This window comes from Macrobrachium nipponense, chromosome 4 (assembly GCF_015104395.2).
Source record: "Macrobrachium nipponense isolate FS-2020 chromosome 4, ASM1510439v2, whole genome shotgun sequence".
Classification (NCBI taxonomy): Eukaryota; Metazoa; Arthropoda; class Malacostraca; order Decapoda; family Palaemonidae; genus Macrobrachium; species Macrobrachium nipponense.
Window position 1 is genome coordinate 126,610,641 of NC_061100.1, and position 25,635 is coordinate 126,636,275.

General features: G+C 37.2%; 1 protein-coding gene across 2 annotated transcripts in view; it reads right to left on the bottom strand.

Moving 5' to 3' along the window:
- Positions 1-1,905: 1,905 nt before the first annotated feature.
- LOC135211142 (uncharacterized) overlaps positions 1,906-25,635 on the bottom strand; it is an 82,035-nt gene continuing 58,305 nt past the window's right edge. For both annotated transcript variants that reach the window (XM_064244301.1, XM_064244302.1), the window contains one exon: positions 1,906-16,008. In XM_064244301.1, the coding sequence (XP_064100371.1) occupies positions 15,178-16,008 (831 nt within the window). In that variant the 3' untranslated portion in view covers positions 1,906-15,177. The remainder of the gene's footprint in view (positions 16,009-25,635) is intronic.

Here is a 25,635-nt window from a genome sequence, read left to right on the forward strand (position 1 = left end):
CAGTTCCTCTCTCCTTGTAAGAGAGGAAGGGAGTTGCTTCCATAAGAAATTTAAGAAATTTGTATTGTGTAGGAAAAATTAAAAATACTAGTCAAATAGAATGGAAGCTCGCATACCTGTATCTATCCATTTCCAGCACATGATGGATCAAATCTCTCGACTGCCAGCTGGTAAAGGAGAAAAAAAAAAGAGAAAGGACGATGACCAGTCATCTCATTCACTTACTTTTATACCATTTTAGGCAAGATACAAACTGTCCCACAGGGGGCACTGGATGAGCTACACAACTTGTTTAGCAGCCACCACTGGACCAAAGGAAGAGGTGTCCAAGGACTATGGGGCAATGTACTGCAGAGAAAAGGTTGTGAAGCCATGTACCAGCCTTCAAAGTTCTTTTATAATGAAATGGAGGGACCTAGCCCCTTAACATCCTTCACTCTTGCATACACTGTGTTGGCATTTGTATGTGAAGTAGAACTGCAAGCTTGTCCAATCACTTCACATAGCCAAAAGGAGATGGTATTTTTAGGCACTGCCTTCTTGTTTTGGCCTGTACTAACAAAGTCTTCAACATTCAGGTCTGGGACATCTAATCCTTTTTAGATAGCTATGCATCACCCTGACAGGACATAAGAGTAATTCTTCTGGGCCATTACTAACAAAACCACCAAGGGAGGGTATTGAGAAAGACTCGCTTTTTGTGAACCAAGGGATTTTGAGTCAGCTACAAAATTCCATGACAAATTCAAAGGTTATGGACCCCAACCCCACATGTTTTTAACATTAAGAGTCCACAAAGAAGAAAGATCTACATCTTTTGGATGCAGAACAAATCCTAGAGCAGCTCTATAGCCCCTGATTGCTAACACAGAAGTTTCTCCCTACAGAGAAAAATTAGGAGGTCCACTGTTTAAGTGTCAAGTAGTAGTACCAACCGGAGAGAGACCCCTGTTGACAACACCAATCAAAGGAAATGGCCCATTTCCCCTGGTAGACAGCTATCGTAGATGATCTTCTGAGACAACAAAACATCTCTGATGCTGCTCTGCGAGAAAAGCCTCTCGCTCGCAGGAGGTACTTGATAGTCTCCAGCTGTGAAGAGATAGGGACCCGATTGATTGGTGAAGCCTCTCTACTTTGAAAGGACAGCAAAACTTCTTAAAGTCTCCACAGAGGCATGGTCTTAAAGTCTCCACAGAGGCATGGTAGGTTAGCCTATGCTTGAATGGTATGAATTACTATTAAAGATATGATAGCTATAAAGATTTGACTACCTACATCAAAATAAGAGAAATTCTAATTGGTAATCTACTGAAAACTCTTAAACACTCTTACATTGTCATAATTACTGAAAAATACAGATTTGGATTCTGGCTAATAAACTTGCCTTTAAAATCCAACATGTTAGTATGTGGTATTTGCCTACAAATCACCAGATGAACTTGTGCCTTGTACATAATAAGCCCTGTTACCTGCTGTGTATATCTTATTTAGCATCTCACAGTGATGTCACGTTGAGAGTTGGTATTAGGTAATTTCTTAAGCAGACAACAAAGGATTACATGTTAAAACACAATAAAATATAAACATTATAAAGTATCTTCTAAGATACTTATTTATGTTTCATAAGATATAATAATTCTAAAAATCCACATTACCTGAGGTACATTTTGCTTATCCTGCAAGCCTTGAGTAAAATAATAGGTATGTTTATTATATGGGTACAGTTTTTAAATCTTATCCCATTCTAAATGGACCTTTTTCTTAATTATCTGTTTTACTGCAATTTTTAAAATAATTCCCATCTCATTTTAGGACTGAATGAAGTTGGTGTTGCAAAGATAAATTAGCAAACACCCATGGTCTTTTGGTACAATACTTAAGGATAGAACAGCTACAAATATATAGTCTTGCTTTGATTTATATTTCATTCTAAACAAAATCTACAGTATATATTTTATGTACAAACATTCAATATTACATAAATTTCTGTAATTATCTACAATTTACAATAATTAAAGCTAAATTTTAAAAACTAATACAATACAGACATTCCATACTGACTATACAGGAACACTTGTCACAGACCTTAACATATAATTGTAAGAAAATAGGTGAAATCTACTCAAGTTTTACAATATTATGAAGTACAGTGCCTTATGTAACAGCTCTGTATTACATTAATGTACACGATCATTTCTTAATGAGACAGGTAAAATTTTTGGATAGCAAAAGTGTCTGCGCTGATATGTCATACAAATGATGGCAGTGTCATTATAAAACATTTCTTGACTATAAATAAACTAAAGTTCCTTGTGCACCTAGGTCTTAAGATTTTTACAAATGTCTATATTTTGTAACATACAACCCAGTGATGCACTACAGCACTTGAATTCTAATCACAAGTTGAACAGGCCCTTTTACAAATTCAACGATACTTGAAAAATAAAAGTTTTTAGATGGTTGCAAACATATGAGTTAGTGCTAAGCTATTATGTACTATAAAGATACGCATACCAGTTACATATAAGGAGATGAGTGAGCCTTGTCTGTAGATGGTATAGTTTCTTTGCAGCATGCCACAGACCCCAGCTACATGGCTTTCTGCCATTTAATGGTCTGCTCCCTTCATCATTTATGCTGTACTTGGATTTTCAATTTATTTAATTTTACCTTTTTCCATTTTCACTTCAATGAACATATCCATAAGTCTCAAATTGGGAACCAATGGTCATACTGAATTGCATCACAGGCATATCAGTTTACAAAAAAAATTCTGACGGAAAAACGCAATAATTTACAAACAGCAAACAAAGGTCAAAATATGTATGCTGTGCTTCAGTTTTAAAACAGATGTCACTCTCTTCATATGCTGAAATGTTTGTGGATTGCATCTTTTTCTATAGAAAAAATTGTTTTAATCCTAACAAAAAACAAGATGGGACCATAAAAAATTAGTAGTTACAAAATAAAAAGTGCGTAAATCCCCAAATGATTATGAAGAGGCTGAAAAAAAATCACAGTGAATTACAAAAGTTGTTACTTTTGTCCCACAGTACCATGCAGTCGGGTATGGCCAAGCCCACAATCTAAATGATATTAATACAAAGAGGCCATCAAAGCAGCTGATGTCGCAGGAGAGACAATGCTTATGAAACTCAGACAAAAATAATTGAGGTGGAAAAATTATTGCTGATTTGGATAAAAAATTATTGGGTGAAACTGGTTCAAAGGTAATCACAGTTATACTATACAATACTATTTCACCTTTCTCTCTCTCTTTTTTACTTCATGCATTTCATTGTTGTTGTTTGCAATTTTAGCCAGTCACTATTGTTAAAAAAATTTAAATATGCAATCATCTTGAGCATGTGGAAAAAACAAAGCAAGTATAAATTATATCTTATGAAAAAATTACTATGGCTGATAAACAAATTGGTTCACAGACAGCCTACTGGGGTGTCCAACTCAAGAACAAGGGGGAGGAGGAGGAGAAAGCTATGGAGCCCTTGCCCTACCATGCTTCTTGCTTGGAACCGCAGGACACCTACTAAACAAAGAGTCCAGCCAATCAACCATCTATTAAAAGGACACCTCTGATGGGCTGACAAACGACTGTGATGATGTCATGGACGAGGCTGGGAGTGATGTCATGGCAACAGGGAGAGGGAGAGAAGTCACCGAAGCTGATGTCGCAGGCGGAAAAGTGTGAAAGTGACGTCACGGCATACAGACTGGTAACCCGAGTCAAAGGCCTCACTGACGGCAAAGATGGTGAAAAGGTCTTCTCCTATTGTCTCCTACAGCAACTGGAGGGCCTCCCCAGGACACACACACACATGAAGAATAGCAAAGAATTTACCAAGAAAATCTATCGCTGAAGGGAGCGGAAGAGGATTGCCCTTCACTTGAATGCAGAGACGAACCAAACTATGCCGTCATAAGAAGCCATAAGCTTAAGTAAAAAACCAGCTTGGGGGGAAGAAAGCAAAGCAAAAGTCAACTCTCCAAGGGAGTTAAAGAAAGACTGAAGCGCCACGAGGTTCCAAGCCAAAATTAAGACAATAGTGTGGACCACAGTTAATAGATTAGCACAGCATATATGTTTAGATAAATATGATAAATATCAGTAGATTTTTCTAATCTGAGAAAAAATACAGTTGAATTTCATTAATTTCTTCATATAATGATGGACAGTGTGAAAGACAAACCAATCCAACACCCATATGACTTCATTGGCAGTACAATTACTCTTAATTGCTTAAAAGGTTATAGATGCTGCTACAGTAGTAAAGCAACAAGAACATTCAGGTCATTAAATGGACTTATGTAGGATATCACTGAAACTTGAAAGAATAAAAGGATAATAATAACAAACATCTTTAAATGCTCCATGATTACAGAGCTAAAAAGACAAGGACCAAAATCTTGGAAAGAATTTACTAATATAACTGTGAGGAAACTGACCAGAACTGTAACAGGCAGGAATTTGGAAAGCAATGAAACTAAGAACTGAGGGGTTAAAGCAAGGCTTTTAGTCCCATCTACATTGTGCTACAAAAGGCTCACTATAAATTACTAGTGGGGCTCATAGATATGAATACTGCTCAATTCTGACATGTGAGGGTATCTAAAACAAATGCTACCCACTGGGATGTACCACCGACATTAAATATTAATTCACTAAACAAAAGAAAAAAAGGAAAACTTCACCAATTCAGAGATAATTGGCTGCCATACATTTGATGATCACCGTCACTTTAACATTATCATCCTGTTACTTAGATACTGAAGGCACCTGCAGCTCATAAAGATCACATAAACGACACTAACGATAACACCTCAAGAACTTTAAATGTCAAATATAATATTTAACCTGCTGCAATGATGCAGGCAATACTATAGGTTCTTTGCAGTGTCTCCTGACTGCATTGCTGTGTCTTTCATTGTTTATCCAATTCCTTTCCTCATCCTACCTAGAAATCATCCAATCCAGCCAATCATCAGAACACCAAAATAAAACTTAGTAATCTGGTAGAACAAATTTGCACTAATATAATAATAATAATAATAATAATAATAATAATAATAATAATAATAATAATAATAATAATAATAATAATAATAATAATATGCCTGCTTTGAATGCTCTCATTTATTCAATAATAATAATAGTAATAAGATGCTAGAAATTCTAATAAATAATCGACTGATCTAACCTCTTAAAGCTCTGTTTCCCCTTCTTTAGATTTGCCATACCTAACAGTCCAACCATTCAGCCAGTCTCTACTTGACACATTATAATAAATCTTTTAGTTTCCTGACATGAATCAGTAACTACCAATGCTAAAATAATGCATTTCAGCATGAAATAAAGTTAGTCATTGTCATCCCTACGCAATATATCATAACTGACTAGTTCTTCAACCCTGCACTTTTTTAGTTACTACCTTGAGAAATTTTGTAAACTGGCTAGAACATTCTAGTAATTAAGTAATTACCATCTCTATTGAACATAAAAGTAAAGTATTGGTATTTTAAAGGAAGCTTGTGTTATTCATTTTCCTTAAAGTTTTGTTTAAAGTTGTATGATCTGTAGATTTAATTCTTACAAAAACTAATTTTAAGTTTGCCTTTTCTTTTGATCTTAATCACAAAATTCCATTTATGCTCTAATAACGGAAATCTTATTTAATCTTGTTTAATTACTGCTATATCAGTATTAAAGATAATAATTACCCTAATCAATTTCTTCATGCTAAGAAACTGCTTTACCAAGGAATAATTCACCAAAAAACTAATTAGTTATGCTAAACATAATGAATGGGCAATGTAATCTTATTACCCTTTTTTCAGAAGAGGCAGTCTGGATTCTATAATTTTGTTCTTGTTATTTCTCCATTTTCAGTGAGTGGTTATAATACTAGAGGTTTTTCACTGCTTAAGCTACCATATACTGTGTTGGATTATGATTTAAATTTTAAGATAACAATCATTACCATATCACTTGTACATAATCTATCTTCTTCTCAACTTAAATCCTTGGTTGGGAGAATTTTTTCCTTTTTCTGTCTTAAATGGCTCATTTCATAATTGGTTTTGGCAGATATTTTATAAACAGTTGTCCTTCCTGACTCCAGCCCTCCCAATTTTGTACTAAAATCTTGTTATGCATAATACCTCCACAGACTGCCTTAGTTTTCTTTATATGCATTCTTCTATTCTATGAGGTATTATGACAATGATCTATAACAGAGCACCTTTTTTCTTCCCAAGAGTAGCATTAGTTCACCGATACATATTTATCTATGTAACTGTTTACATCAATAAACTTTTTTGTAAGGCTACTGATGAAATTACCAAACCTAAGGGTGCAAAGAAAATACAAGGTATATGGGAGGAATGACTGCCATTATGCTTTCCATAACTCATGAAAACAATAATATTTACATTATGTAAGTTAGCTAGCTAACCTACAATTTCCAATTCCTGTCCTAGTAAAGGGAACGTTGCTTATTGCTTAGTCTTGCACAGCACTTATGCATTGCTTTCTGTCATTTATCATCATTCCCTCATTTTGATCATTCCCATCAAGAGGGCCAAACTTCTTTCATTCTACTCTGCCTCATTTTTCACCTCTCAAGAATAGACCCTTCAAACTAACCCTATGAGTAAAAATGAGACTTGGAGGTCTTGTTAAAATACCTTAAAACATAAATGACAATAATTCCTTAACATACTGTATTCAGGTACATTACAACAGAAATATTAAAAAAAAAGAATGAAGTTAAAAACACTGTCAATAATTAAAATACGATAAGCATTTTCGTCTTATTCTTATGTAACCCATTAACATTACATAAGGGTTCCTCTGGGTCCTTGTTATTTTCAATTTTGGCTTTCAACAGCAGTCTTCCTAAACTCTCATTTGCTAAACTTACATTTTGACTTTATAGCTTTATTTATAAAATCTCCATTTACAGTATCTCCTGGACAACACAGAGAAGTCTTTCCTTTACAACTTCAGTAGAAGTGTTTTGTGAATTTACCCTTTTCCATTGACAGAAAAATTCTCTTTCTTGATGACCATATTAACCCCCTTTCAAGCTCAATTTAATCTTTTATATAAATTATGCTAATTTTTCCATAGAATTCTCTAAAACAAAATTAATAGTTTTTCATAATTATCATTGTGCGTTTAACACACTGAAATTTTCTTTATACTCTGATGAGACAGATTATGATGATCCCTTAACAATTACCAAAAACTTTTGAAATTCAGAAAATACACCACTATGCAATATATGATAAAACTGATTATACACTTATGTTTTCACACATAAAACTACATCAGAAACTAAACTTATCTTTTCTGAAAGCAATCTTGGAAGTTAAGAATGCTGCAATAATATTATCAGTATGTTTTATTGAATATCTAAATTTTGTGATCCTTAGTGCCAGCATCAAGTAATCATACCATACATTTCCATAAATAAGACAACCTATAAATTTCAAAATTCACCCTTACAGATGGGGTCATCTTATACCACAATGCTAAAAATCAAACCTTGAATTCTAAGATGTGTATCAAGTTATGGTTGCACTCACAGCAACCTTCATATTTCAGTAACCTTTCAGAAATTTCAATGAGACTGTAGTTATGGTAGTAATAAAATTTAGGATAACATAATATCCATTTTTCATTCAAAGTTTCTCACACATATCATGATTCAACAAATATGCCACCATCATAGGGATTCCAGTCTGGTTTTGGTGAGTCAACTTCAGCTTCATCGTCACTATCATATAACTCATCATTGGTACCATCCAAGGCATTTATTAAATGATTCTATGAGACTTTCTACTTTCACGTTCCCGATGCTTTTTAAAAATAATTGCAGCGAACATCAAGTGAGGCAGCATGCAAAATTGTCTGTAACTGTTTAGAACAATTCAGCCATATGAGCAATATATACAATAATTATTGTACATTATTGTATTGCTATTAGCAGTCGTTTATGAACTGTGATGAAACTTAAATAAAACAATGGTTTCCCTTTTAGGTGACATATGTATGAAAAACATGATATAGAATTGGCTTTTTTAAATCCAACTTTGATCATTTACAAAATCCAAATTGAGAAACAGCTAATTGGGGACATCATTTACTCTAACTGTTGAGTGTTCTTTATTAAACCCAACTTTGATAATTTACAAAATCCAAATTGAGAAACAGCTGATTGGGGACATCATTTACTGTAACTGTTGAGTGTTTTTATAAAGAGCTCTGTTTAAACTGTCAAGTTGTTAAACCCTGCCGAGTCTCAATGGTAGCTTCCATCAGTAAAAATAAAATACATTTTTGTTCATACCTCATGCAACGGAGATCTCGAGAAAGAATATTAGTAAATTAATGCTGCAGGTTATGGCCGAGGCTGGATAAAATGAATAACAGCCAGGCAAAAGTGATGTTCGGAGCTGGAGAAATTGCACCTAATGCTGAAGTAATATGTGCACGTTTTCAACCAAACTTCGTTAATTTAAGAGAAACGGTATCTCCGAATTATATCTCTTCAAACAAAAAATGGCAATGAAGATATTGATAATACTCAATCAGCCAAGATTTTGAGAATGTAAACAATATCAAATGCAAATGGTGTACGCACATGACAATGTTTATATTCCGTAATACAGTAACCATATGATAATACTAATAGTGTAATTGGATATAACAAGCAAAACATCCTTTATTTAAGCCATGATTTTGTAAATATAGTTGTACTGTTTAATTTTTGCAAATATCACAATTTTTTTTAAAGTAAATTGTATTTTTCCTAACCATACAAACCTGAGGTCCTTTACATTAGGAATTACTTTCAGAGCAGGCTGGAATACTTCCATTAAATTCTTGAATAACGTGGTTAGGCAGTAACAACTGTCTGGTAGGGGGTAGGCCCGCCTGCCTGGATGTAAACACTCCACTTTGCCTTTCAGCCAAGTTTCAGATTGAGGGATGGCATGAGGTGGGCATTAATGTACAGGACCTCAGGTTTGATTAGTAAGGAAAAATACAATTTACTTAAAAAATTTTTATTTGTTCCTACACGATATACAAACCCTCGGTCCTTTACATTGGGAAGACTAACTGATTGGTGGGAGGAATATGAGTGACCTTCTAGAACTGACTGGAGTTCAGCACAGCTGGGCTATTCCTCCTGGTCGTAAGAACGAGTAGGAGTCCCCTGCCTCTGACAACCTGATTGGAATATAGGAGCTGCAAGATCAAGAGTCAGACTTCTGGGCCTTTTTGAAATGAGTGAGGAAAAGTAACTCATCAGAAAAAGGGCTGGGAAGAACATTCAGAGTCGGAGACATTAATGCAAAGTTCTGGGTAGGGTTTGCATTATTGCCAGTCTCCTTCCTCCCCTTGCTAGAGGAAGAAGCGCAATTGCTTCCATGATTCTGATACGAAAAATAGTAAGAAAATTTGATGTGAAAGCTTACCACTTCAAAAGCCCGACCAGCAAGTGTAAGTTCAAGTCCTATCCTCAACCTTCCTTCTTACCTCTAGAACCACACACCATGGGTAAGATCCAACTTGTCCTCTTGAAGGAGCCGGGTAAGCAAACACAACTGTTGAGCATCCACCACTGGCCCAAGGAACTGTGGGCAGACCCAAGGAAGAAAGATATAAATGTGGTCGTGATGAGACTGCATCAATCTTCTGGTCCAACATATTTTTCTGAGTGATGAAAAGTACCAAACCACTGGCACTGCTCGCTCTCTGAGAGCGTACAGTGGAAGTATCCAACTGAAAAGGAGTTTCTAACGATCTCGTAAGACTCGGAGGAAGACGTGTCATTAGACACTTCTGCATTGGAAGTCAGCAGTGGATAACGGTATTGACACTCAATGAAGAGTGTTGATCCTTCGTAGATACAGCAACACACCAATAGGACAAAGTAGTGACTGATCTGGATCAACCAATACAAAGTCCAAAGCACAGGAGATCATGAAGGATTCTGACTCATTAACAGACGCTGGATGATTGCATAACTAAGATGGAGTTACAACATGGCACCTGTCTTTTGAAGGGTGATGTTGAGAAAGAACAATGCAAATCACCTAATTCTTCGCCAACGATGTTGAGAGACGAGATGATGATTCTCACGAGGTAGGTACACAGACAAGAGTAAAATGCCTTCTAGAGACCAAGGTCCCTGTGATGGCAACACAGTGAAGTTTCTCATCAATAGTTAAACCTCAATTAAGGAGAAACAATACTGCTTAGTGAATGACTCGGGTGAATTGGAGAGAAGTGAACTCTCACAATTCTGATCATAGAAAAAGTCCCATTGATGACACCAACCAGTGAAGGCAGCTCTAATCCCTGGTGTTTTACAGAGGGCTGAAAAAGCTATTCCACTATTTCATTGCTGCTTGGCGAGAAAGTCGGTGCTTGCAATGAAGGCGGAGTCTTTCAGTAATGAAAACACAGACAAAGATTGTACTGCCTGAAGAACCGCTTCTTGTGTGTTGGATCAGGGAGGAACTTTTCTATCTACTCTGGAAGCAGAGCTAGTTTGGCTGGGAACAAGTGAAGTCTTCGGTTATTCATTTTCAATTTTGGTTGAACAAAGAATAATTGAACACCTTACAAATTAGAAAATGTATATTAGAAGACAAAATGCAAATTGTCTGAAGAAAATCATGCGAGGGAACAGAAGACTACAGACTTCTGTTATACCGTGGGGTAAACAGAGAGATGATAATGAGTTTAATGAGATATATCTGTCTGAAAATTCTCGCAACAGCAAATGTGGAGCACAAGACGTGGGACTTATGCAAGAATTCCGAGCCAACCAGAGACCTAAGTCTGTGATGACAGGGCAGAGAGATTCAAATTTGTAGTTAATCATCAATACAGGAGACAACATTAAGACAAACAGAATCTAAGAGTGGAGGCAGTACTCTGCCATTCCCTCGACGTCTTGTTGGAATTGCAAAAGATACAGCATCTTCATTTTAACCAAAATGGGAGGGAAGGAAACCCTCTTGTTCAGTAATAATGCAAATGCTGGGTTGCTGGCAAACAATACCGATAGTCATCTAAAAATCCAAACCAGAAACTCTTGGAAGGCCCAAAAGGCTGTCCTGAGTTTCAGGTTAATTAAGAGAAGGTACTATTCATCTTGGTCACATACCAGAAGAATTAACTTACAGATATGCGCCTATTACTCGGACGGTGCAACCGAGAACAGACACATGTCATGAGAATAACATACTAGTATATTTGCAGGTTCCTTTAAATCGAGCTCCTGCCTAATTCTTCTTCATTTGAGAGAGAATAAGGATTGGAAGCTTACCTTCATTCTCTAATAAGGAGAGCAAATGTGAAGCTGTCCCAAAGGAAGGCTTCTATGGTGATAACAAGATACTTAACCCTTAAACGCCGAAGCGGTAAAAATCAAAACGTCCCCCGAATGCCGGAGCCGGTTTTGAGTGAGCGCGGAAGCGGAAAAAATAATTTGTTCAAAAAATCACAGCGCGCTTAGTTTTCAAGATTAAGAGTTCATTTTTGGCTCCTGTTTTTGTCATTGCCTGAAGTTTAGTATGCAACCATCAGAAAGGATAAAAATTATCATTATCATATATAAATAATGCGATATATGATAGCGCAAAAACGAAATTTCATATATAATTGTATTCAAATCGCGCTGTGCGTAAAACAGTAAAAGGTAACAAGTTACTTTTTTTCATTGTAATGTAAACTAAATTGCGATCTTTTTGGTATATAACAAATTGTAAAACGATAAAAGCAACACAGAGAAAATATTATCACAAAATGATGCATGAATTCGTAACGAGCAGACGTAAAAAAATATATTTTTTTAAAATTCACCATAAATCTAAATATTGTTATAGAGACTTCGAATTTGTTTCAAGATGAAGTTAAATGATGGAATATTACGAAACTGTAAGAGTTTTAGCTTACAATTGCAGTATTCGAATATTTCGGACGAGTTAAAGTTGACCAAATGTCAAAATTTTTTAATAATTTTTTTTTATATGGAATTATTTAGGAAATTAGAAAAGCTACAACCTTCAAATATTTGTTCCTTTTATTCTACATGAAATTGCGCACATTTTCATATATAAAACTACAAAATGCCTAATATGAAAGGGAGTAAATTTTCCGAGAATGAGATGTACGCAATTCGGAGATTTATGGCGGAGAATCTGCACGCGGAGGGAAGGAAAGTTTTTTTCATAAATTCACCATAAATCGAAATATTGTGCTAGAGACTTCCAATTTGTTGCAAAATGAAGGTAAATGATTGAATATTACTAAAATATAAGAGTTTTAGCTTACAATTGCGTTTTTTGACCATTTCGGTAGAGTCAAAGTTGACCAAACGTGGCTTTTTTTTCTATTTATCGTTATTTATATGCAAATATTTCGAAAATGAGAAAAGCTACAACCTTCAATTATTTTTCGTTGTATTCTACATGAAATTGCGCACATTTTCATATATAAAACTTTATGTAGCGGCTAATTTAAATTGGTGCAAACATTACCACAATCGCACGTATGATTTTTTCGGAAGTGTTACTGCGCGGACGTAAGGAAAATGTTATTTTTTTTATAAATTCAACATTAATCGAAATATTGTGCTAGAGACTTCCAATTTGTTACAAAATGAAGGTAAATGATTGAATATTACTAAAATATAAGAGTTTTAGCTTACAATTGCGTTTTTCGACCATTTCGGTAGAGTCAAAATTGACCGAAGGTTGAAAATTTGTCACTTATCATTTTTTATATGAAAATATTTCAAAACTGATAAAAGCTACAACCATGGGTTGTTTTTAGTTATATTGTGCATGAAATTGCGCACATTTCCATATATAAAACTTTATGTAACGCCTATTTTAAAATGGTGCAAACATTACCACAATCGCATGTATGATTTTTTTCGGAAGAGTTACCGCGCGGACGTAAGGAAAAAGTTTTTTCATAAATTCACCATAAATCGAAATATTGTGCTAGAGACTTCCAATTTGTTGCAAAATTAAGGTAAATAGTTGAATATTACTACAATATAAGCGTTTTAGCTTACAATTGCGTTTTTCGACCATTTCGGTAGAGTCAAAGTTGACCGAAGGTTGAAATTTTGGCACTTATCGTTATTTATATGGAAATATTTCAAAACTGATAAAAGCTACAATCATGAGTATATTTTAGTTGTATTCTAAATGAAATTGCGCAAATTTTCATATATAATACTTCATGTAACGGATAATTTAAAACGGTGCAAAAATTATGTCAAAGTGACGAAATAATTTTTGAGATGTGTCACTGATACTTTTTAGTGCGATAAGAAAAAAATTCGCGCTTGCGCGCCTGCGTAACGATCGTAAACAAAACAACGCCTTGATCCGTGAACTCCCAGCATCCCCCAAGGCGCGTGATTCAAAAGTTTTCGGCTGGTAGGCCTATAAGTATTTTTCCACGAATTTTTAAAAAAACTTTTTTGAGTCGACGTATGGTACGTCCATTCAGCATACGGGGGACATTTTGACTCGACGTTTAATACGTCCATTCGGCGTTTAAGGGTTAAGACAATGAAGATGACTAGTTCAAGCCAAACATACCTGGATTTGAACTCTGGGAAGTAGACTCTATAGAGTTCCTCTTATTCCCTTGTTCATCCAGGTGTAACCAAGAAAAAAGAGAGAGAGAGAGAGAGAGAGAGAGAGAGAGAGAGAGAGAGAGAGAGAGAGAGAGAGAGAGAGAGAGAGAGGATTGACTGTTCTTGACTGCTCTCCTCGCATCCAAGGGCACCACTTCCTTTTCTAGCAAAAGGACGAAAGAAAAGAGGAAATACCTAAAGAATAACAAAGAACAAATCTCTAGAGTTCCCCTCAGTAATTTCTAAAGCCTAATCGTAAATTTCAAACGAATACACTGTCTCACCCTGATGTTAAAGGGTGAAAATATGTAATAAGGGTGTTGGCACACCTTTGCCACCAACTCTCAACACATAAAGCAGAAAGGCGGCTAGCAAGGCTATCACTAAAAGTGGTTTTTAATTATTGAAGCCAATTAATTATTAACATCAAACACAATATGTACTACATATATTCATTTAAAATAATAAAGGTAAGATCCCACTAGGAAAATTGTGATTAAAGGCTAGTCAGCAAGAGCTCACAAACATACATCTTCATTGGAAGAAGGCCGAAAGCAAAGTGGAGTGTTTACATCCAGGCAGGCAGGTCTACTCAACTACTAAATGATACTGCCTATCCAACTTGTTCAAGAATTTAACAGCTGTATTCGAGCCTGCGCTCAATGTAATTCCTAAGGTAAATGACCAAGGGTTTGTATATCGTGTAGGAACAAAATCACATGCCTCCAAAAAACTTTTCAAGTTTGTAATTAGAAGTTGTCTTATACTGCAGACACGAAATAAATTCATGAGAATTTGCCATGATTTTTTACCTCATATCTTCAGGTCATCTTATACATCGAAATATATGGTAACTATAAAAGCAAGCACTGGAAAAACATAACTACAGGCAGTCCCCCGGTTATCGGCAGACTCAGTTACCAGCAATCAGGTTTTTTAGAGCTTGTCTAGTGTCATAAAATCAGCGATTTATGGCGCCATAATGAGCAGTTCCAGTTATCGGTGCCATAAGGAGCCTTATGGCGCACCATAACATGCCTAACAAAGGCGCCATAAGCGCCATTAAGGCACCATAAATCACAGTGTCTCGGTTAATGGTAGTTTTCGCTTATCAGCATCCCTCTGAGAATGGAACCCCCGCCGATAACAGGCAACTGCCACTACAGTTATTTGGAAGCCAATTTCAAGAGCACCTAATATCAGGTGACTATGTAAGTGCATGCAATTATGAATTCTTAAATTGGTTCAACTTGTGATTGGAAGTCTGGTGTTTTTGTAAAACGGCAACATGCATGGATGTACAAGCTTTCATTATTTTTTAAGTAACTTCAGTACAGTATTCACATAAATTAAGTCAATAAATGTCTAAATGTATTTAAATAGTGCATAGATCACTCTACAAACCAAAATGTTGCTATGAAAAGAAATATACCTACCTCAAATACACACTGGTAAACATATTAACAGTGCTATACTTCGTTCATTATTCCACAAACACATATGGCATAGAGTAATCATCCTGCTCTAGTCGCTTGTGAATACTCTTGTGTCTATTGAACTGGTAACGATAAGCAAAAGCCTCACTACAAACTAGACAAACATATGGCTTCTCTCCAGTGTGAATACGTCGATGTTTATTCAAACTAGACATTCGGGTAAAACCTGCTTCACAATTCTGGCATTTGAAGGGCTTTTCTCCAGTATGTCCTAACATATGCCTCTTCAGGTCACTTTGCTGATAAAACTTAGTACCACATATGTCACAAGCAAATGATCTCTCCTTTTCTTCTGTGGCAGAAGAGTTTTTCCCATGCATCTGCAAACGATGTCGGGTCAAAAACGATTTACTAGTAAAAGCCATACCACATCGAGAACACACATGAAGTTTTTGATGTTCAGCCTTATGAGACTCAAGAAACTCACGTGTAGTGAATGCCAGACAGCATTCTGGACAACTAAAGAGGTCAGGATGAGATGACTGCATATGAGAAAACAATGTGGGCTTCTGAGCAAATGATTTTCCACACACAGTGCAATCATGAGGCTTTGCAACAACAGGAAACTTTTCTGGGGGTGTCGATTCTTTGCCTTGCTCCACCTGTGGAAATAAATTCAGAACATCTCCACCAATAGCTGTATACTGCACAGGCTGAGGAGCACTAGCTTCAGTGACTTGTGTTGCTGTTGTGTAAGTGACTGTACCACTTGTAGAAGCAGCCTCAACTGTGGCTGGCCCTGTCCCTGGTGCTGTTACTGTTGCTGGTTGCAGCATCAAGGTTTCTGTGCCAGAACTAGCAACTGGAACACCAATGACCTGCAATATAATTAAGATTCTTTACAACTTTACTTAATGTACATCAGCAATACATTGGCTTAGAGAGGCATCACTTAGTGTGAGCAAAGAGGCATCACTTAGTGTGAGCACTGCACGACACACTTTACACTGTAGATAGTTCTAGATTCTTTATGCCCCTTCATCCACTGTTACAATGCTTCATGCCTTTTTATCTTTTATCCATTCCTCTCCCCTAGGTCTCTTTCTGGTTGGCTATCCAACTTCAACTTGACCTTGATCTAAATCCTCACTTCTCATTCAAGAACAAATTCTTCTGGAAGGTCATTTGAGAACTTAGAAATGTCTTGATGGTCTACTAATAATAATACTAATAATAATCAGTACTAGACTGTCAATTTTCTATTAATAGTAATTATCCACAGGCAATTTCAATGAAATTAGTCATGACTGGTGGAACAGACTTGTAGCTCAGTGTTTTGCAACCACATTTTTAATTTACACTGTTTCATACATGTAGTGTACAATTGTTGACGTTACTGACCAATTAGTTAGGAAAACCATACGAGGAAAAAATTTGGATATTCACCACAATAATACAGTACTCCAGTAAAAATATAGAATAGGGTATTTTATTTACTTTCTATCAATAAATATATATGTTCAGTTCCTCCGCTGACTCAACAATTTCAAATTTCCAGGCCACTGCGTATCTTTTGGGTTGCACTACATCTAGTCACCTGCTGGCATGCTACTACACTCACTCTCTTGAAAACAAATGGTAACCACTTGTTTTCCAGCTAGTGTATATAATTTACTCCAATGTAACCAAAGTTACAATATATCACGATCTGTACGTGTGTGGCTTACCCAAACTGCAGTAAAAACTGTCTAGGCTATGTTTCTCATCAAACATCAGGATATGATTCTCAAATCAAATTAAGAATTAATATAGGCTTTTAAAATGCAATATACTATGACCGGCTACAATATATCACTTAGTGACTATTGTGCATTTACGGAAAGTTAAAAACTGAAATACTGACTACTGAAAGTAGAATTTTTTAACAAATAGAACTAAAGTATAGGCAGTCCCTGGTTATCGGAAGGGGTTCAGTTCTGACAGCTTGATGATAAGCGAAAATTACTGATATCTGAAAATCTGCAATTTATGTCATGATAACTGGTTAATGGTACTCAGTTAGGAAAATATCAATGCCAAAACTCTATTAACAGCGGCAATAATCAGAAATCAGCACATTTCGGTGCCAGTCAAGTGCCATAAATCCAGATCGCCAATAACCTACGCCGCTGATAACAGGAGACTGCCTCTACATATACCACATTTGTCATTTTTTTTACTGATTATTTTAAATACTACATTATACAATATTTACAAACAATTTTCAAACATTTCTGCTCTGTAAAAACAGCTGTGCATATTTTAAAAAGGAAAGGGTTGGGATGGGAGTTAAGTCTGCTGATATAAGAAACAGATAACTTTGGGGGTTGGGGGGAATCCACATGTTAGTGGGTCTTCCAGCTGCCTCCCTCTCCCTCCACCCCCCCTCCCCTCTCATCACCCCCCGCCCCTCCCCACCCATATAGAGCATGCACAGAAAAAACATTAGGGGAGAATGGTATTGAAAGAATAAAAATATTACAGCTTATTTACTGCTTTTAAGAAAATTTTACTTCCAATTTTTTATAGTTAACAAATTTTTGTTACTTTCAGCAGGTTACCTGTCATAAATGCTGTGAGTTCAAAGTTTCAGTTGGGTAATGAAATAAGTATTTTTTTATGAAGGTTTCATTACTTAATTATTTTCATGTACATATCAATATATGTACATGAAAATAATTAAGTAATGAAACCTTCATAAAAAAATACTTATTTCATTACCCAACTGAAACTTTGAACTCACAGCATTTATGACAGGTAACCTGCTGAAAGTAACAAAAATTTGTTAACTATAAAAATTGGAAGTAAAATTTTCTTAAAAGCAGTAAATAGCTGTAATATTTTTATTCTTTCAATACCATTCTCCCCTAATGTTTTTTCTGTGCATGCTCTATATGGGAGGGGAGGGGGGTGATGAGAGGGGAGGGGGGTGGAGGGAGAGGGAGGCAGCTGGAAGACAATGATCTCAAAAAAGGAGAAATGTTTTAAGACAGCAACTTTTTTTTAAACATACTATTATTTGTGAAAAATTATATCAGTTTTTTTTTTATAACTTAGAAGTCCTCCCCTAATCACTGTCAGCAACAGGCTTGGAGGGAGAGGGTTGTTAGCTAATGATGCCAGAAGAAAAACGTCAAATTGCTGTGTGGTGGTTAACGTCTTAAACATATAAAAATGTTTATGATAAAATAAATAATTTGGATACTTACCTACCGTTAACTTTAGCTTGCAACATTGCACCATTAGATTCAATTGGCATGCAAAATAAACAAAAGAAAAATGTTTTGCTGACCCAGATGGACTGTCTATAATTAACTGTTTCCTACCAGGTGGCACTGGAATGTTTCAGTTTTTATCAGAATTCTTCATGATCACCCATTAAATGTGAGGAGGCTGGGAGGGTTTCCATTTATCACAGTCAGTAAGTTAAATAAAGTATATATTAGTTTTACCAGACCACTGAGCTGATTAATAGCTCTACTAAGGGTGGCCTGAAGGATTAGATTTTTATATGGCTATGAACCAATTGGTTTCTTAGCAACAGGACCTACAGCTTATTGTGGGATCTGAACCACATTACGTATATCGAAAAATGAATTTCTAATCACCAGAAATAAATTCCTCTAATTCCTCACTGAGCTGCCGCAGAAAGCGAACTTGGGCTACCAGATTGATAGTCGAGCAGAGCACGGTATGGAGGAGTAATGATAGTAGTTTATATTTGACAACGTCTCCAAAGGTTGTGAGAGAGAGAGAGAGAGAGAGAGAGAGATTGGTGGAAGAATGAATGGGAGTGGTTAAATGGCAGTCGGAAGCATGTCTGTTGTGGCGCTCTGTAGTATGTCAGTGGAAGTCTGTTACGAGAGTCGTAAGTGTGAGGCGTCTGGTGAAGTCAGAGTTTTTTTTGGCAGCAGTTATCCTTTGGTGGTTAGTTGTTTTGGTGTTATTTGATAGATTTTGGGGTTGTGAAGTTGTTGTGCATGTGTCTGTCTGGTTGTGGTGAGGTTGAAGAGGTTGGTGGTGCATTTTCGGTGTCTGTGAGTGGTGGTTGGGGCAGTGTTGGTCTTGGCGGGTTGTTATGCTGGGGGAAGTTGTGTGGTTGTCGTGTTCTTTCGGGCTGTTGGTGTTTGTCTGCAGTAATTTGTTGGGTTATTGAGTTGTTGTGGGGTTGTGGATCTTGGTTGGTTGGTTTGTGTTTGGTTGTCGGTGGTGGTTGTGTGTCAGCTAGCCTACAGCCTATATCCGGCGGACAGCACAGCCTAGCCCTGAGTATCAGAAGCCAGAGGTGAGTACCTGTTTGTGTTTTTTTGTTCTGTATGTAGGTATAGGTCAATTGTCCTGCTGTATTTTGTAGTGTAAAAAGGAAAGTGATTGAGGGTGGGTTTGGTAGCCAGGCAGATTAAGTTTATGTGGGGGAGATTTGCTGCTTGTTCTTAAGTTTGTTATCCCGCCACAACAGAATTCCAGTGAGGAATTCCACAGTCAGCAAGTAACCAATTCTCTAATTAATTTTATCATAAAATGAAAAATTTTCTAAGACAATGTGTATTTTTCATAGCTACAAACCTGAGGTCTTAACAATAAGATAACTTTCTAGCACCTAACTGGATCCAGTTAAATCGCAGATGAAAAACAAAGAATCTTGTGAGTACCACACTCAACAAGGATGGTGGTTTGGGCATCCAGAGAAACACTCACTCAGCCACTGAACTAACAGCTTTTATAAAATGGAAAATGCTTCTAAAACAACAGTTTTTAATCAATTTGTATTTTTCATAGCTAAAAAACCTTCGGTTTTAACAATAGGATCATCTTGTGCCAGCTGGAAACTGGTTAAATACAATAAAAGATTGTTTGCCTATTATGTGATCCTTCCTGGGGAGTACTTCTGCCAGACAGTGGATCCTCGGCAAGGCGTAAGATCCTTGAAGTGACACTTGTAGGATCTTTACAGGGAAAAGAACTCTGTCTCATAAAGTACTACAGGCAGTCCCAGGTTATTGGCAAGGGTTCCGTTCTTGGCAGGGTGCTAATAAGCAAAAACTGCCATCAACAGAAATTCAGCGATTTATGGAGGCCGCTTACGGCGCCAACAACTAGTTCATGGAGCCTCTGTTAGGTATATTATGGCACCATATAACTCCATTATTGGCACCTCATGGTGGCGATAACCGAAATTCTGCCTGTTATGGCACAAGACAGGCGCCATAAAACTGGATTACCATTAACCAATTCCTGTGCCAGAGTAAATAGCCCGACAGACAATCACTTCCTATAGATAGATATGAAGGTAAACTCCTATGCACTCATGTGCACCTTCATCCTCCCCAAAACTCAACATTCCAATTTTCTAATATCTGAAGATAGAAATATTATCTCACTTTTGGTTAAGAAATAAAATCATTTCAGTCATGATGATTAGACTAAGAACAAGGTGCTTTACAGTTCTCATACAAAAATGAGTCCCATGTCCACTGAGCTGCACTGACAACCTTCCCTAATGAAAGGTTTTTAATGAAATAAAAGATGTGCTTATAGCATGGATGTTGTGAAGTTTTACGTTCAAACAATGATAAATGATCAAGTTTCAACTCTATGTGCACTGACTTGATTAAGCAATGAAGAAAACACTCAGCCTTCAAATGCCAGAGAACAAGTTCTCAATTCGCCCTCTTCAAGGATTAAGTCTTCTAGATAAAGCTTTAGAGCTATGTGTATCTGGTCATAAGAGTCCTCTTTATTGCTTACTAAAGCAGTTAAATTATGTACCGTCACATGTGTTGGAAGGACTTTGCAGTGACATTGTTTTTGGCCCTACACAATAGGTGAAAAGACTTATCCCCAAGAACAAAGCCTTACTAGAAAGGGCCTCAGGCTTACTAATACACTTTGCCATGGCAAAAATTACTGCAAAGTGTTTTGAAATGTAATTCTTTAGGGAAACTTTATCCAAAAGTCTCAAACTGAGGTAAAATAAAATTTAAGGGCATGTCCGAACTCAAATCTAAAAATCATAGGAAGATTTTGAGGCTTCCAGCTTAAGAGATAGGAAGACCTCATCCAAAATGAATATTATACAAGTTAGAATGTCCTAAAACTGAAAACTAAAACATAAAGCAATAAACTTCAAGTCATGGAACAGAAAGTTTCTTTGTATAATGCAGATAATGGAAGAACATGACTGGGTTATCTATAGAAGTATGGATGCTGGATATCCCTCAGAAGAAGTACCAAGATCACTAAGCTGACCACTGTCATTGATAAGGTCTAACAGAGGAGGATGTTTTAGATTTAAGGATGGGTTCCCTAGCCGCTCTTCAAAAGCCTTTGACTTGCAAAGGACAGATGACAGTTTCTACATGGTCAGATGAAGCATGTGGAGGTTTGATGGAATCTTTTCAAAGGCAACTAAGGAGATATTGCCTGATTGGCAGAAGGTAAGAACTTCTACTGCCAGGAGAGGTAGCTTGGGAAACCATTTCCTTGGGGCCAACATGAGTTTTAACAACAACCTGAGTTCTCAGATGCTCATAACTTGTTGAAACTTTACTTAGGAGTGCAAATGAAGGAAAAGCATAAGGGTCTAGATTCAACCACTCTAGAAGAAAAACACTGACTACCTGTGTCAAAAATCCTGTTACAGAGAGTACTATACTCTGAGTTTTGCATTTTGTGCAGTTGCAAACATCAAAACTCTTGCCCTTTTCTGCCGAGTTGGTCTACAGTAGTTTCCTGCTTTCTCCCTGGGATAAACTTTGGTAGGTGAATTATGTTCATGGACTCTGCCCAAAGAAGTTTCTTTGCTAGCTTGAACAAATTTCTTGATTTGTACTTCCTTTGTAAAAAAGAGAAGTTGAATTGTTGAAGTGGACTGCAATTGTCTTGTCTCTGATTAGATGTTCCACTTGCATAAGAAATTCAAACCTGCCAAACCTCTAGGTTGTTAGTATGCAATTTGCTTTCCTATAGTCTAACTCCCTAACATATCAAAGTTCTCCAGAATGGATCCCCAAACCTGACCCACAAGCAACTGAGCACAAAGTGAATTCTAGGCTTTACAGGTCCAAATGCAGACACATCAACAGTTTTGGCCAATCTCCCCACTAATGAAGGGAACTTAAAAGATCTGAAGAAATTAGGACTGGAATAGTCCAGAAGATTTGACTTGACCCATGAATTCTTGAGGTAAAATGTCTAATTTTTTTTAAACAATTTGTATTTTTCATAGCTAACAAACCTGAGGTCTTAGCAATAGGATAATTTTCCAGCTAGGCACTTGAAAATGATCCTATTGTTAAGACCGAAAGTTCGTTTCACGTTGTATTTGTCATTCTTAGATGGTTCAAGTCAACAAACTAAAGACACCAAGTTTCCCAAAAGAGGTGGCCACTTCTGGGTTCAAGGCTTTTAAGGGTTGAAGTTCTCTCAGCAGTGATAGACAATGTCTACCAGTCTCTTGTCTGAAATGCCAAAAGAGAAAAATGATAATTATCCCTAAATAAACTATAGACTTGTCGATGCTGATCAAAATGCCAGGCAACAAAACCAGATGCAATGTCAATCCTTCCCTCTCAAGATTGCAGGAAATTATAGTCTGTGAGAACTAACCATTCACCCAAGTTTAAGAGAACTTGGAGTCCTAGCAGATGACTTCCTCCCACCATTGGAGACAAATATAAGAATAAATGTGGTGCAATGCTCACACCAACACAGCTCTCAATTGGAAAATCTTCCTCGACTGAGTGACTCCATCGAATAGTACGGAGTAAAATTAACCAACCTGTTACCACTGGAAACATCCCATACTGGCCTCCAGCTCCCAACAACCGCCCCCCCCCCCCCCCCCCCTCAAAAAAAAAAAGGGCCTTGGGAACAAGAAAAAGTCTATGGTAAACTTTGGTGGCTAGTTTAAAACTGACTTGATTGCCTCCTTAAATAACAACTGTCTGATCTTCAAAGCTCAAAATTTCTCTGAATGCAGAGGGTGGGCAGGGAAAGATATCAGAGATACCAAGATACCAACAAGGGTGGATGAGTGACAAAAAGTACAAAGTATCTTTCCCTGAGAACCATCATTACCCAAAGTTCTCTGAAGCTTTGCCCCGACACTCCAACAACTCTGTACACTGTCTCCTACTTGACTGAGAGTTCAAGGCATTCAATTAGGTTGCCTTTGTAATTCATTTACTTAGAACATCAGCCTTAATCACCGTGAATGAGCCTTCTGAATCAGAAGTACTTGAAGGTGGTTTGGGTTGGAAAATGCTAAAGGCACAAGACACTGGAGGGAAGACTTCAAAGATTGTGCTAAGAAATCTCTATTCTCCTGATTCAGGCATCTTTGGTGATGGCCTTAAAACACTTCACGGTTTAGGAGACAATGGGATGTGACAAAAATGACCGAAAATTTTTTAGTTATGAAAAATAAAAATAAAAAAAAATTATTTTTCATAACTAAAAAATTTTTGGTCTTAACATTAGGATAACTTTTGTAGCACCAGCTGGAGAACTTGTAAAGTTAATAAAAATTGTGTACACTAGGAACTATGGGCATTTGTGCTTGTCACGAGCTATCTGGGAGCTCCCACAATCCTTCAGCATCTTGTAACTGCACTAGTTACTCTCTTACTGCCTTTAAGAGAGGATGTGCTTTGCTCTCTGTACTTTTTATAGCTGGTTTAGTTTGACCGCTTTTACATTTCTTTCTGTGTTCCAGTTGTGTGTTTTCCATTGGATTGTTCAAGTATCAGGATATTATGGATCATTTAAACTCTCCAGTAAAGGTTTCTTTAGGACTTGCAAGAAATAGAGGAAATGCTTGGGTAGGAGTGAGTTTCCCTGTTCGAGATTCTTAACACTGGTGTTCAAAGAACAACGGAAAAGGTTTTACAAAAAGGATCAGTACAGGATGAAGACAACGACGCCATTTTTGAATGGTGAATCACCTTCATCTTTTTTTGTTCTGCCTCATCGTGATGCTGATCCATATGTTTCTCGGTCTATACTAGATGCTTCCCATGCCCTATCGGGTTCATCCAATGATTCATTTTTGGATAAACCAGGAGGGGTCTTGGGCAGTATTTTGCCTAATTATGCTCTTTCTTTCCCAAAGGGAAGGGGGGGGGGGGAGAGCTTTGCCATCTTTGTCGTTATGTTTCAGCTATGGCTGTGCAGAGGATGGAGGGTATGTGGCCAGCTCTATGCCCATCAGGGGTACCAACCTTAGATGGTCTGTTGGCTCAGTACATGGCATCACACTCCCTTCCAAGGCCTCCCTCTATGAGTGTTCCTTCCCCACCAGTCTTCACTTCATGGGGTCGAACACCACAAAATCGGTAGCAACGCATATGGTACCAATGTCGCAGTATTTTGGGTCTCATTTGCTGTGCCTGCAAGGGTACCAACAGCAGCTTTTCATTTTCTATCAAGCGTGGTGACGTCGCAGCCGGGACCTTCAGTGACATCACAAGCTGCTACTGACCACTGAATTAGCACTACTTTATAAAATAAATACAAACACTTCTGTTCCTGTTACTTCAAAATGGAGTAGTAAAAAACATGACATTCCTCCCAAAGCTCTGGAAATAGCTCTACCAAGGTAAGGTTAATGTGTATTCTGAAAAGCAACGCAATTTGTGAATTGTTCAAAAATTCAAAGGAGAACCATCCAAATCAGAGTTGAATTCCATCAAGTCTAAAGGAAGCACCGAGATTTTAAGGCAACAGACACCTGTGACAGCGATGCACCAGGTACTGTCAGCAATGATGTCTCAGGGTGTGAAAGGGAAGTACCACATAGCTGGGAGGGAGTAAGTGGCACAGCAAGGTTGGGAGAGGGAGATGCCTGCATAGAAGGTTGAGTCTCGCATGATGCCATTTAAGAAGATGAATCCCCAGCTTTGCATGGCCATAACAAATCCAAATGAGATGAAAGCTTCGACTCATGAGAAAAAACTGTTGAGACAACAACTGTCTGCTCAACACTAGAAGCTGTGGAAGAGGAAGAGCTACTAATACAAATAGCTATAGTTGCCAGAAGGAGAATATGATGCAATGGATGGGGGAATTAAGAGTGGGGGAGGGCTTAAGTCAGAAACAGAAGGTATAAATGACACAGTTCAGAAACTACCAAAGTAACTGGTATACTGTGACTATAATTCCTAGATAACTCAAGTGGGTAACACACACTTTCATCAGATGAGAATAATGTGTGAGCTTACTGATGTAAGCACTAAACTCTAGTGAATGAACCTTTCACAAAATAAGTCAAAGCCAAGATGGTAGATCACTGAGAGAGGTGATGAAGGGCACAGATCTCTGACCCAAGACACACCTTTGTTTCCAGGCAGATGGGAAGACCTACTGACATAGGGCAGTCCAGTGGGTGGGCTACAGTCAAAGGTTCCAATACCTCTCTCAAGGGTGGAAACTGAAAGGGTCAATCACTTTGGGGGAACCTGCAATCC